Source organism: Lissotriton vulgaris, chromosome 4_1 (genome assembly GCF_964263255.1).
Source record: "Lissotriton vulgaris chromosome 4_1, aLisVul1.2, whole genome shotgun sequence".
NCBI classification, from domain to species: Eukaryota; Metazoa; Chordata; class Amphibia; order Caudata; family Salamandridae; genus Lissotriton; species Lissotriton vulgaris.
This window is the reverse complement of record NC_141691.1, coordinates 1,605,357,962-1,605,371,661: the sequence shown is the minus strand read 5'-3', so window position 1 is coordinate 1,605,371,661 and position 13,700 is coordinate 1,605,357,962. Positions and strand designations below refer to the sequence as shown.

Below are 13,700 nucleotides of genomic sequence, written 5' to 3'. Positions count from 1 at the left end.
CCAACAGCACAAAGGCAGGCCTACCGCCGAGGGACATCAGGATCCACAAGGCCAGCACCGAGTGGTCCTGCTGCCCTGTTTCCCCTCTTCACCAGGTCACCAAGATAGAGTGAGTCCCTGACTGCCGCGATCTCATGCCTCAAAGCTCCCCTGCACCGGAGCTCTACAGCCCAAGGGAGGTGACAGTGTGAACAGGTTTGGGCAGACTGGTCCACCAGTCATCGCCTGCAGCCTCTTTCTGCTGGGACCAAGAACCAGGAGTATTCAGCGGCATAACCCACCAGACAAAGCACCACCCTAGCCCCCAGCCTGATATCCAGTGTTGTAGTGTAGTTCCTATTTTCCCAATAGGCTCTGCGCATTGGAATAACATAAAAAGCAGTGTAGACGTAGGACTGAGGTCATCTAGGTCTCTACTGACTATGTTAAACTTAATTTTGGTTTGCGCCAGCTAGCTCAGAGTTCACTGGAAACTTTCTTGAATGAATAGAGAGGGACTAGCTCCCTTGGCTCAGACAAGAAGGGATTCAGTTTCCGACAACCGCATAAACATGACAACTTTGCTCCCTCAGAATAAGAGTATATCTCCAGAGTCGTGTGAAAACAATAGACAGCTATTTCACTCAGTCAGCAGTGCATACTTAGTTTCACCAGAGTGCAGAGAAATAGAGAGACGGGCGTTTTCAATAAAAAGGTGGTATTTATTGAACAGTCTTCTTTCTCATGCAAGAGAAATGAATTGCCACAATTGCAATACTTAAAGTAAAGTGCGTATAGTAAAAATAGTATTAGTAAATAATACTATAAAAAAAAATGATACGGTTTCTTAGCCATATATGATACTTTAAAATGGATAAAATATATACATACATAAATACATTGACTAACGTACTCAACTGGTGCTTCTAACTAAGCCTACCCCGGTGTACCTGACCTAAGCCTAATACTTGGGAAGGGATGAGTAAGTAGCAGTTTAAGTTAATTTGGTTAAGATAATTTTGCCAAGAATCTGCATCAAGAATTCTCTTTAGGGTTTAGTCCGCTCCGTACCTTGGTAATAGAACGTGGGAGGTCTGGTATTTCTTTCCTCAGGACTCGATATCCCAGCAACCCGCAAGGGTAGGCTGGAAACGCCGGAGCTGGGTTTCTCGGCTGGAGAAAAAGACAGCGTCTCTCTCAGTGCGTCAAACAGGAGGGGCGGCTTCCGTGGGCACTCGCATCAGCTGGGCTCTCGGGCAAGTAGATGGCCGCTCTGCTCCAAACCACCGTGTGTCTGCTTAAGGCAACTGTTGGTATTTTATACCTGAAATGTGCCGGGTTTGACGTAAGGTTGGACATAAGACGTCACCAAGAACTAACGGTTCTTGCTGGACTTCAGGAGTTCTTCTTCAAATCAAAACAAAAGCAGGGGGTTTTTCCGGGCTGCTGGAGGCTTGGTTTGTTTAAAGAACGCGTTGTGCTTTCTAGGAGTCGATGGGAGTAGCCGTGCTGTGCTTTGGATTGCATGGGCTATTACTGAATATGAATCGGATTCGTATGCCTTTGTCAGGATATTATTGATTGTAACCCCACAAGGGCATAAATCGGGAATATCGAATTAGGGTCCTAGATATGAACACAGCAGTGTCTGCCCAAGACCCTCAAGACCTGATCTCACCTAGGAGTTTAACCAGACTGCTTCCTCTCCCTTCCTCGCTCCTTCTTGCAGCCTCTTTTCATCGGGACCGTTTCCCATTGTCTTCAATGGGACACCCAAAGCGGAAAAGCACCTTTGCACCCAGACACCCCAGAGCTGAGGTGACTAGTTGGTGCTGCTTTGGACCTTGCGGCAGGCTTATTTTCATTCCAAAAGAACAGTCCTGTAAGTCACTGCCAAGTGACTTTTTGCAGTATTGTTTCTTTCCCATAGGATAATATTACCACTTCAAAGTTAAAAATACTAGTGTGTTTCTTTATTCTTAAAAAGGGATGACTCCAAGTACTTACCCTATTACGATGATCTTGGCGTCTAAATTCATATAAAATCTGTTCTTTTTTTTAAATAACTTAGTATTGGATTTCTTAGTGTGTCTCGCTTACTGGTTCTGTGTGCGCAATAAATGTGTAATACCATCCTCTAACAAGCCGAAACTGCTTGTCCAAACGCCACAAAAGAGCATTTGGGATTAATATTACAGCCCCTTTAAATCATTAGTAAGGGTCACCTCGACTCTCTGTACAGTGTACCTCATTTTGGAGCACTATATAGAGATCCAGCTTCCTACATGGACCAGATAGACCTGCTTACCGAGGTGTGTTGGCGTTGTAGCTTCGCCATTTGAGCTACTGCTCTAGAGTAGTTGCAGTGCACATCTGGTTAGAAGGTGCCAGGGAAATAAATGGTGCCCTCCTGCCCCTGTGGATGAGAAGAGTTCGCTCCCATAAAAGGAGTGAAGCTTGAGCGTGTGAGGTGTGATTAGTGTTTGTATGATCCTCCAGTGAGAGTATAGGTTACTTTGCTTTCGGGAGGGTGGTGGGTGTTAAAAGTGAAACTTCACCCTGCTGCAGTAGAGCACTGTGCAAATATCTGGAGTTTATCACCCAGCCAGTGTATGTGTGTGTCTTTGAGTAATGTTCACATGAAAGATTTTCTTACATACGAATGCTCTATAAACATTTATCATGAGTGAACCTGTTCTTGCACAGATAGCACCAAACGTAGCCACATATTCCAGGCAATGGTGGTGTGAGGGACGCAGGGTGGTCCAAAACCACTACTCTTCCCTACCAAAACAAATTTGGAGGCGTGAAATATGAAGGAAAGTCTATCAAAGTCTTTGGCCCTTGACTTTAGAACAAGCCAGACCTCACCTTTGAGAACTCAATAACATTTCCTCAAGTTTGAGAAAGTTCTAAAAACCTTCCTCTCTTAATACAACTTTACTTCTCTGTATGCATGCAACCAGTTTTCCCTCACCCATCCCAAATCCCAGGGTTTAGGCACAGCCAACCAACCAAAAGGATCCCTCCCTTGATCCTATATCAAGGCAGCTCCCAAGAAGATTTTGACATTTTCCAGTAACCCTGATATCTGGTCTGAACGGTAACTTACACTAAAAATAATTCAAGCACACCAGCTAGCACTCTCAAGTGGCTACAGTGCAATGTATCCTTCAATAAGACTGAAGCTATGTACATCCAGTGCAAGGAGACGAGAGATATCATTTCGCTGGACAGCTATTAAAGAACCATGGGACTTGAGATATTGAAATTTGTGATTCTGTTGATGGACATTTATAATATGAGAGTGGCCATCTTCCATTCCCCGCTTGGTGTCTGTTAGCAGTCAAGTCACCAGTCCAGTTTAACATCTGGGTCTAAAAGTTAGGAGTGGAAGGGGACTTAACTAGCTATACAGATCAATCTGCATGTTCTATTGCCCGTGCTTAGTTGCATGCTTTTGTTTCCCCTCAATTTCTAGTTGTTTTACAGAGTACTAGCTATTTGAATTGTGTAATTAGGTGGTTCCTGAAAAGTACTTTGAGTTCAGAATAATGATTTCCCTGATTTGTACATTATTTACCTAGATGCATTGCAATGCAAATGGGTGGCATTCTGACAAATGATGTGTGTAGAATAAAACTTGTTGCAGTTCAAAGCTTGATCTACTCCATTAATTTTTATAAAAACAGGAGAGGGAATATCCAAGTAGTACTTGGTAGTCCTAGAAAGGAGCCAGATGAGGTGCAAGGGAGGGTGATATTTTCAACAGCTTCAGTAGCTTTCGGAAAAGAGATTTTTTTTTTTTTTAGATGAGTGTAGGGTGGCTTATTTTAAAGTGAGATTTGTGAAAGGGAAGCAAGAAATTGTTAGCTGGCTAATGTAGTAGTCCTTCAAAAGAAAAGATTTATTAGGAGTTTCAAGACGAGCAGATGGTTCACTATAGTGGACAGCTGGAAGAACATCAGTAAGCTAACAACTCTACATGGCTTATCTCATCCAGCAATATATACTGTGCCTTATCCTATCCATAATTGTATGTCAAGCACCTACCTAATGCTTAATCTGGCAAATTCACCAACTGCAGCAGACCAACTATCCTAAACACACCTGGATGTCTTGTACTATCCATTGATATAAAATGATTTGGATCTTCTCTCAACAAAGACCTTTTCTTCCAAGAATACATGAGGAAGACAACCAACATGACGACGTACCTGCTCAGTCTTCTGAATAAATGCAAAACCTTTCCTATTCTACTGGAAAAAGTCTAAGAACAGTCCAGCTGGTATGGAGGCAAATTTCTGCTCATCAGCCTTCACAATTCCTTACTGGCCCTCTAAAAGGCATCTTAATAAGGCCTGAAGAAGTTAGACCACATCACTCCCAACACTGGAGGAACGACACCTGCAACATCTTGTAGACCAGCTGTAATACATGCAAGGCCACCAGAAACTGCCCTCATGGCTACCTGGCTTTGTCACTAACCACTAAAGCAGGCAGTGCCACACCAGGAGCCAGAACATTGCCAAAATGAAAACAAATAAATCGAAGGCAAGCAGTAGTAATGTGCTCGCTGTTTACATAATTATCTTGTACATAAGTTTGGTTTCCCTTTAAGCAATTGCTCTTGGTAAACTTGTTGTTCCTTGAGTAGCTCCATGGAGATAGAATACTGTGGAGTGAATAGAGAGACAGTTGCACCTGACTTCTGTAACTTGATGGATGGGATCTTATTTCCTCTGCAATAAACGTAATTAATTTTGGACTACAATCATCTCCTGCATCTTCTTTTGAATGACTTTACACAGGCCTTCTCCATCTATGAACCCATGATGTGGAACAGCATCCACATCGACGTCTAGACAGCCCCTCTCCTCCTGCAATTCAACAAAGAACTGAAAAACGTATGGAGAACGTTACCAACTACACAATAAGAAGCAACCACCCCAGTCTACTTAGCCACATGTAAAGGGTTTTGATGCGTATGTATCTTCGACCTTTGCCCTCCTGTTACGCACTTTCTGCAGTCTAGCTATATTTGAACTTTAAAAATGCCAATCCATTTACAAACATGGCTTGACTCATTAGATCAAAGGAAGAGGAGTATCTCAAAGCTTCAACCCAAGAGGTTTCTGTCGCTCTAATCTTGTGCTGCACATATAGTGAGATGGGGATCCGTAAAGACTGTTCCCTCATAAACACTGTTTTCAAACCTTGTTCAAAGATCTGATACAATTTTTGTTTTTCAGACTTCTCTCTGTGAATTTGCTACTATATTGAACCTTTTGTGCTACAAGTTGCAGGGACTAGGAACCCATTATTCCCTTTTTCTGATCAGTTTTCCAAGGAATTGAGATATTGATTAAAATCAGTCAGATTCTCTACTAAATGTAACGTTTATGCTCAACTATGGTAGACCTGTGAAGCAAATAAACTATATATTTTCTGATATAATATATACCAACTGTGCAATTAACTCTTGTACGCTACTCATGCCCCTTAGAACAAATACAAAATTGTGTCTCCAAAAATTATATAAGACCAGAAAATGAGGCGGGTATTCACACATTAAATAAAATCATAGTGGAGGAATGTGTCCTCTGCTCTTCCACATCCTTCTGCCATGCCAAAGAGGATATGATGAACTTGAGTTTTCTGACGGAAGATGCATCTATCTTAGTTCTTGCCCAGGTCTTCCGCCAAACCATTTGAGGCCTTCCTCCTTAACAGAGACTTGTTTTTTGCTACCTAAAAAAGTGCCCTCTTCATTTCTGGTCCCAAAATCAAAAACTTAAACCTATTTGGCCATGACTTAATAAACAACGGCCAAACCTCAGACGTTGGTCTTCATTGCTGAGCTAGCTGGCAAAGAAATCCTTGTTGATTTAAGAAATTTTTAAATTGATTGTTTCGCTTTTGATTTCTGTCACATCTACATTCAGCAAGAGACCCCTCCTTTTTAATTTCATTCCTCGAAAATCACCACCCACATCCTCATTGATAACAACATTTACAGTTCTGTTGCAAACGCTTTTAGAATTCCTAGCCCTGGAATAGAGGTGAAACGGTGATTTGTCAGGGAAAACCGCAAATGGATAGGTAAGTGACAAATGCTTTTGGTTTGGATGAGGTGTCCTTTAAAATGGCAATGTGTTTAGAATTTTATGAATATAGTAGCAAAATCATATTTAATTCAGCCTATTAATATGTACTTTGGAAAGAAGGATTTTATTTAATTGAATGAAGGAAAAGCCTATTGGGGCAGAAATCAACTGTCTTTCCTCAATGCCTGGTCTGTCCATTAGCAGTCACAACTCATAGCAGAGTTGAGAAAGGGATTTGTAAAACACCGGTTAGGTTCTTACACCCCATTTCAACTGGAGTAACGTTTAAAATGCATAATGCACCCCTTTCACCTGGTCTATTGGTATTACTTGGTGGTATGACATGAAATATGAAGTTTGTTTCACATTAGTCGGCTTGAAATATATTTTGTTAATAGTGCAGTCACCTTTTCTTCTGTCACATTTCAGGAAAACTATGCATCGGATCCAACTGCTTTGTGGAAAGACTATCCTCATGTTCATATTCCGTAAGTTGAAATCTTTATAATACAGGAACTATCACATGAGTTAGTTATCACTTGTGCATGCGCTTATAAGGACTGCCTTCCACTTTTGCTCATACAGAATTACTCAGTGCAAGAAAGTAGGCTACAGAAGTTCTACCTGCCAATTGTCATGGTTTCATGATAGTTTATCGTGGAAAGTGGTACAGTAGTTTATAGGTTTCACAAATTCTAATGAAGCTCACTTTCACACTGAAGCCGTCTATTATAAATATCCTCAGATGTTGATCAGCTTCCAGAAAATGATCAGTTCTCCAAATCAGGAGACTGGTGATGCTATTGCTGATGTCATTAACAACTTATTTAAGACTGCGGTACCCAAAGGGGAAGAGCAGCTCCATGGTGATGGTTCCGTGTACCACAGAAGTTCAGTTCTTTTGGTTTTTCGTTTTTACTGTGTTTACCATTTGCAAAGACATATTTGGTTCCCCGAACCAGAGGGTTTCAGCTATCTAATTGATTCAAAGCTCACTGTCTGTTGGGCTCCTATAGGTTTTGTATACAGTGTCTGGTGCTCTGTATTTTTCTATTGCTTCCAAATCCTATATCCAGATGCACCAACCTGGAAGGGAATGCACACCTGGCAGTGCCCCAAGAGAGACTAATCTGTCAACAAATCTTTCTGTAGACCCTGTTGTCCTCCTACGCCAATAAGAGATACAAACCCCAATCTCCAGGCCACTTTTGGAAACGAAAAACGACAGCTTGGCCAGTTGAGGTTCAGAATACAATATCTCCACCTAAGTATCTGAGCTCTCAACGGTTAGCCTTGCAACATCATCGACTAGTTAAACCAGAAAGACATTTCTACCTACTATTGCAGAAGTAAGGCATTCAAAATATTAATATAGAGGACTTGGTAATTACTTAGTCTAGGATGTCAGTGGAGTGAAGCAATAGGGCAGAAGGGTTAACTCTGGGGGAGGGGCGGGTGGTGGAGAATCATATTGGATCATAAATCCAGATCCAATCTCGATCAGTCATGCCAGATACCCACTGCTCGACCCGCAAGATAATAAGCAACATTCTAGTCTGGTACGGGAGATCACATCCCCTACCATACATAACAATCCTCAGTCTTTCAAGATAATCAGTAACCGCTCGCTAAGCAAAAACTGAAATGACAGTACTGGCGGATCTCCTACCACACCTTCTCTTAACAGAAACCTGTTTGTGTTCCAATGTTGCTCCCACACTACACCAAGCAATCCCCAGTGTCTAGTAACACTCTAAGGAAATATAGTAAATATTAACTGTTGTGGAATGGCAGCAGTCCACAAAAGTACCCTCTTCATGTACAACATAATAAATAAATAAATAACCTTGGAATGTTAAATACTCCTTTTTTCACTGCTCGCCTTCAGTGCATTTTTTTCTTCTTTCTCCTCCTCTATTAAACTCTCCCACACATCAGCTTTTTCGCATGCTTTCCTGGGGTCAGCAGTGGACATACCACTGGATCTGAATCGCTGGACCGTATGAGAGCTCAAAATCTGGGTTGAGAAACCAGCACTACAACAAGCCGTTTTCATGATCACTGCGTTGAAGCACTTTGCTTCCCCTAGTTGGTCATTAGGCCTACTTAGCAGGATACCCACTTGGTGCTGTATTCTCCTTAAGTCTAATCTAAGTCACTGGAAACCTCCCACTACATGGAGTGGCCACCCCATCATATATCAAGTTTAGTCTCCAGGTAGCATCCCAAACGCCCATCTCCACATCCAAATTCATACTTCACTTCTAGATATAGAAACATTTCCACGTCCCCTCGTTCCAAGAAAATGGGGCATTTTCCTCCCCTCAGACCCAGTAATGTTCATAAAACATTTCCACCAGTGATTAATCGGAGCATTCAAAATGATAGACTCACTCAAAAGAACCCAGAAGGAAAGTGGCTTGTATAACTGTAAACAAAACAAACCAGTTCCCTCAGGCTGTGGGGGAAAACTTAGAACCTCAACAACCAGAACAGCTTCGCTGGCAGCCCATAGTGTACAGAACGTCAATTAAAAAGGCCAAGAGATCCTACTATTCGCAAGGCCTCTCAAGTGCTACATGCTCAATTAAAGAGCTTTCGTAATAATCTGAATTCTATGGGACCTTTAGGACCTAAACCACCATAAAGAACTCCCGGAAAATCAGGGGTACCTCAATGAAAGACTTAGTTAAATAACAAGATCACTTTGAACCATACTCCCTTCCAAGGTCTAGCAGTAACTTTAACCCCTCCCCCCTCCAGCTGGTTCTTGTCACATACTGAGGATTTTGGTCACACGCACCCAGTAGTTCCTCCAGTCAGTAAAGGTATTTGTACTTGCCATTCAGTGCTGAAACAAAAAGGACTGTTCTGTTTGTTAATCCAAAAACAGACCTTCCATCTGATTAAAATTAGTGAGTGGTGAAACAGGCTTGTCCGAGACATACAAATTTTGGCAACTTTCTCTCAGCCCACCTACCGCACCACAAGGACACCTAGTTTGGTGTTCTAAGGCTTCTCTTATTTACTAATATGGTACAAAACACAAGTAGGTAGGGTTATAAATATCACAAGTAACTTGGCAATTACACACTTATTTAGATATAAATGTGATCATTATACTTGGTATATATTTTTCCTGTCCCTTAATGCCAAGGCTGACCACAGTCTAGGTCTACACTGCCCATGATCTACAACAGTCTGTGTAGTGCCAGTGACCTTGGAGATCTTTCTCTCAAAGATGAACCGTACTCCCTACACAAGCATCAAAAATAACAATTCATGGACAGAATGCAGAACAATTTTAAACCTTCACCCCAGTACATAGATCTGGGCCTAAATTCAACCTGTTTTTGCTCACCATTCCATTTTGAACCCAGCCATTTACAAATCAGTCTTGACCCTGTGCCCAATGGTAACAGTCCAGCCTGAACTGCCAGGCCAGTTCCTGCCTGGAGTGGAAACAAGCATCCGAGGACGGGTTTCGGGTTTTACCCCTCATCACCCAGGATAGCTTGACTCCAGTGGCATGGAGAGTACGGATTCAAGCTAGCCTGGGTGATATGGGGTGATGCCCCAAAACCGGTCCTGGGATGCTGGTTTCTGCTCCAATGAGGACCTGGCTTGGCAGTTAGGGCTGGACTGTTCCCATGAGGCACAGTGTCAACACTGATTTGCATATGGCTGGGTCTAAACTGGGTTGGCATGGTGAGTAAAAACAATGGATTTAACCCCGAACTATTGACTGGGGGTGAATGTTTGATTTGCTCTGCATTTGTCCATCATCTATGTGTCTTTTGCTTTCTTGCCCTAAGTGCCCCGGGCATGCCCAGACGTGGGCCTCTGGCTCACTGTGCCACTGGATTCAAGCTAGCCTGGCTGATATGGGGTGATGCCCCAAAACCCGTCCAGGGAGGCTTGTTTCTGGTCCAATGAGGACCTGGCTTGAGAGTTCGGGCTGGACTGTTCCCATGAGGCACAGGGTCAAGACTGATTTCCATATGGCTGTGTCTAAACTGGGGCGGCATGGTGAGCAAAAGAACAGTGGATTGTTCCCAGATCTATTGACTTGGGGTGAATGTTTGATTTGCTCTGCATTCTGCCCATCATCTGTGTGTCTTTTGCTTTCTCACCTACACAAGCAGGGCACTATAGCCTATTTTTATCATGTCACTTCAGGATGCAAAATGTTACAAGCTAAATGTTTGACATTAAGAGTAGCATGTCAGCCAGTGGTGGACTCTCATGAAAGGTAATGGAGGGTACTGATATACTCTATGCAACAGATGAATATTTGTGAGGTTTTGTAACTACTGATACTGCCAGCTAGCAGATGTAAAGCATAAATATGATATAACTATTTGCAACACAGTGTTACACTTAATAACTATACAGGACTGTGGGTGCTAGTTGTGTGGATGGAGTTATTTAAAAAACTATGCATTGCACACCAGGTGGTTGATGGAAGTGGACCAACCTTACAATTTAAAGTTGCAATGTGTAGCCAGACACGTAATCTTAGATCGGGAGTGGCTCCACTCCTGAATCCCTATTTTATTTCTTTTGTATGTATTTCAACCGTTTTTAAACTATGTATTTATTGTATATGTACTTTAAATAACTTGTACTTTGCCATTGTCTTTATATGATATTAAGTTATCGCAATAAAGTATTTTGACTGACTGACCTATTTTGTAAAAAAAAAAAAAGAAAGAAAAGTATATTGTTTTCTGAAAAGCAAGCATTTTCCCCAAAATAGTGACCCAAGCAGCCATAAACCCATATGCTGACTAGTTTTATATGCAGCTTGTGAAACCGTTGTTACCACCCAAGCATAAGACTTACTTAATTCCATTATGGCAAGTCTGGAACACCGTGAAAAGAAGGAAAGACCTGTGATTTGTAGTGAACTCAATAGGGTCAGTTGTACTGACAAGAGGTGAATTTTGCTACAGCAAAGCTACTTCCAAAAAGGTCCTTGAGTGATTACAATAAAATAAAATATAAATAGCAAGCACTGTCTGACTATATGTCTCTACACAACATTGTTATGCGTAGTCAAAGTATAACAGGTAAGCACACAACAATAGAACTGGAAAGGTATAAACACAATTTATTAAAATCACCTCCCAATTAGGGTTACAATCTAAATAAAATCCAATAAAATATTCACAAAAGTGAAAGAAACAAAAGAAAATCAAAGAACAAAGGTCGACGCTGCGTTTCGGTGTACGTTTTTTATGGTTTACACCTTCTTCAGGACACTTTGACAGTTTCAACATTAATCTAAAAAATTGAAAAAAACATTTTTAAGTATATATTCCTTCAACATAAAATCATTTATCTGTATGCAGTGTTTATTAACCCAACCAATCTACATAACAACATTTGATATAGTAAACCTGTTATCTAGAGAAAACGTGCTTACATGAGGACCTACTTTGGCTTTCAAGCTTGGCAAGTACTAACGGGCTCTATTCTTTACACATTATGTTGGTGAGGTGTAAAGCCTTTAAAGTTCTAGGGACACATGTCTAAAATACAGAGAGAGGGAATACCTGAAAATTGTGAAGTTTCTGTTTTGACCATTCAGAAGACTTCTAAACAGCCAGATATCTGTGCATCTTAGTCTTCAAATTGCACTGTGACCTTAACAAAGAAAATTAATAAAATATGTTTTTTTAAAACCGAATGGTTTGGTCTATGCTTTAGTGCAGTTTCGTGTAATTTTACTCCGAAATTTACCTGTTTTCAATTCAAGGTACAGATTAAAAGAACAACGGAGGGGCCACCGGACTTCTCTCTCAGTATGAGTCTATGTGATGCAGACTTGGGTCTTTTTCTTGAGTTTAAGATCCCTGCGGGTTTAAGACATATATATATGTGTGTAGAAGAACACTATGATAGGTCTTCCTATTCAGAGGACATAGGTGTGTTGCTCACTTACCACAGCTATATATCCTTTCAAACGTTGTATAGGTTTGATTGATGGTACTTCATTATCTGTTTGGATAAAGTGGGCATATTTAAATATCTTACCGGATAGAGTGATAACATTTATCATAAATACTCTCTCCTATATTACAAGCATTACTGGCCGATATATTATTTAATGTTTTAGGCCATATAGTCTTATTAAGGTATTAAATTTATATACAACATGTATATGTTTTACAACAACTTCGCCATATTTATGTATGGAAAGTATTTAGAATGTTGCTGCTGATTTTCTTGCAAGTATAATCTGCTAATAGCCCAATTTTTATTTATAAAGTCAAGTAACATGAGGAGCATCTAATGGTTAAAAAGCAAGGTGTTTTGGTATTGGTAACACAAGCCTACTTTACTTAGCCATATTTCTATCTGTTAAGCTGGATAACATGGTAAGTATTTCTTGGCTAAAGAACCTGGTGTTGTGGTCTAAATACCAAAAAAAACTTTACTTCCCAAATCCTTCCATTGACATACCTGATAGAACTTGGTCGGCCTCCCTGCTCCTCCGTGTTCAGCGTCATTCAAATGAAATGATGAGCGAGACACGGGGGCTGTTTAAGTACTGCCTCTTCCCTTCTTAACCCGGAAGTTAATTGAGAAAATGCTGTTTTTTTTAAAGAATATGTATTACTTGATCATAATTTATTCTTAGATAGTAATATATTCATTATCCGGTATTACGGGTGATTTTACCGAGTTCGAGTCAAAACGGGCATAATTTTACCATTATCGGCAATTTTCTAAAAACCGGAAGTAGTTATGCCGGTTTCCGAGGATTTCTGAAGGTTCAGAAGCGGGTTGTGAGCGCTGAGGGCGATGTGCCAGGCGCGCTCCAATCCTCCTCCCGAGACCCATGGTGCTAGTAGCGCCCTCTTTTAAAGTGCTGAAATACCCCTGAATTTGGGGCTTTTTCTTTAGAATGAGCATCACGCTCTTCTAATTTTAAGCACTTTTTTCACTTTTTCTTTTTTCACTTTCACGTCCCCAGGTTAGGGTGGACTATTAGAGTGTCCATACCGCCGGGGTATAGTCCTGAAGAATGCCTTGGTGAATTTATACCACTAGTATGGCAGAAACATGTTGACTGATTAATTAACTGTGTGGTATCTAGCTGAATTTAACCAAATCCTAACAACCTTGGCACGTAAATTCAGACACATATACCACTTACCTGTGCCTTAGGGATCACTCATTAAAAAACTTTTTTTTGATACCCTCCTAGGCACTTTTAATTATATTTCACTCACATCACGCCCTCCCCACACGACCAGCTCCGCCGTCTTTCTGGCGTCGCAGCACACCAAAGAGGCACTCAGCCTCTTTGGTGGGGCCCGATGATGAAGCATGACACTGACCAGGTCGGTGTGTGAGGGCCTTCCTACTCAAATTGAGTAAGTGTGTTACCCATCCATCATTCGCTCCAAATTTGTGGCAGTCCTGTGACTGACCAGACCTCTCTTTTCTTGTTGAAGTACATATAACCGGGGATTGAGAGAGTGTCCCTGATTCTCCCTACCTCTCCCTTTGTTGATACACACGAAACGAAAGATTGCACACAGTCTTACTAGACTAATGGACCAGACTATGAAATCTAATAATACAACGTGCATCTAATTTTAG

The 13,700-nt window shown here is 41.2% G+C and overlaps 1 protein-coding gene across 1 annotated transcript in view; it reads left to right on the top strand.

The window, feature by feature from the left end:
* The window catches only part of TRAM1 (translocation associated membrane protein 1), a 188,198-nt gene that overhangs the window by 71,995 nt on the left and 102,503 nt on the right, over positions 1-13,700 (top strand). Inside the window, exon 5 of the mRNA XM_086965860.1 lies at positions 6,516-6,574. Coding sequence (XP_086821986.1) covers positions 6,516-6,574 — 59 coding nt within the window. The remainder of the gene's footprint in view (positions 1-6,515; positions 6,575-13,700) is intronic.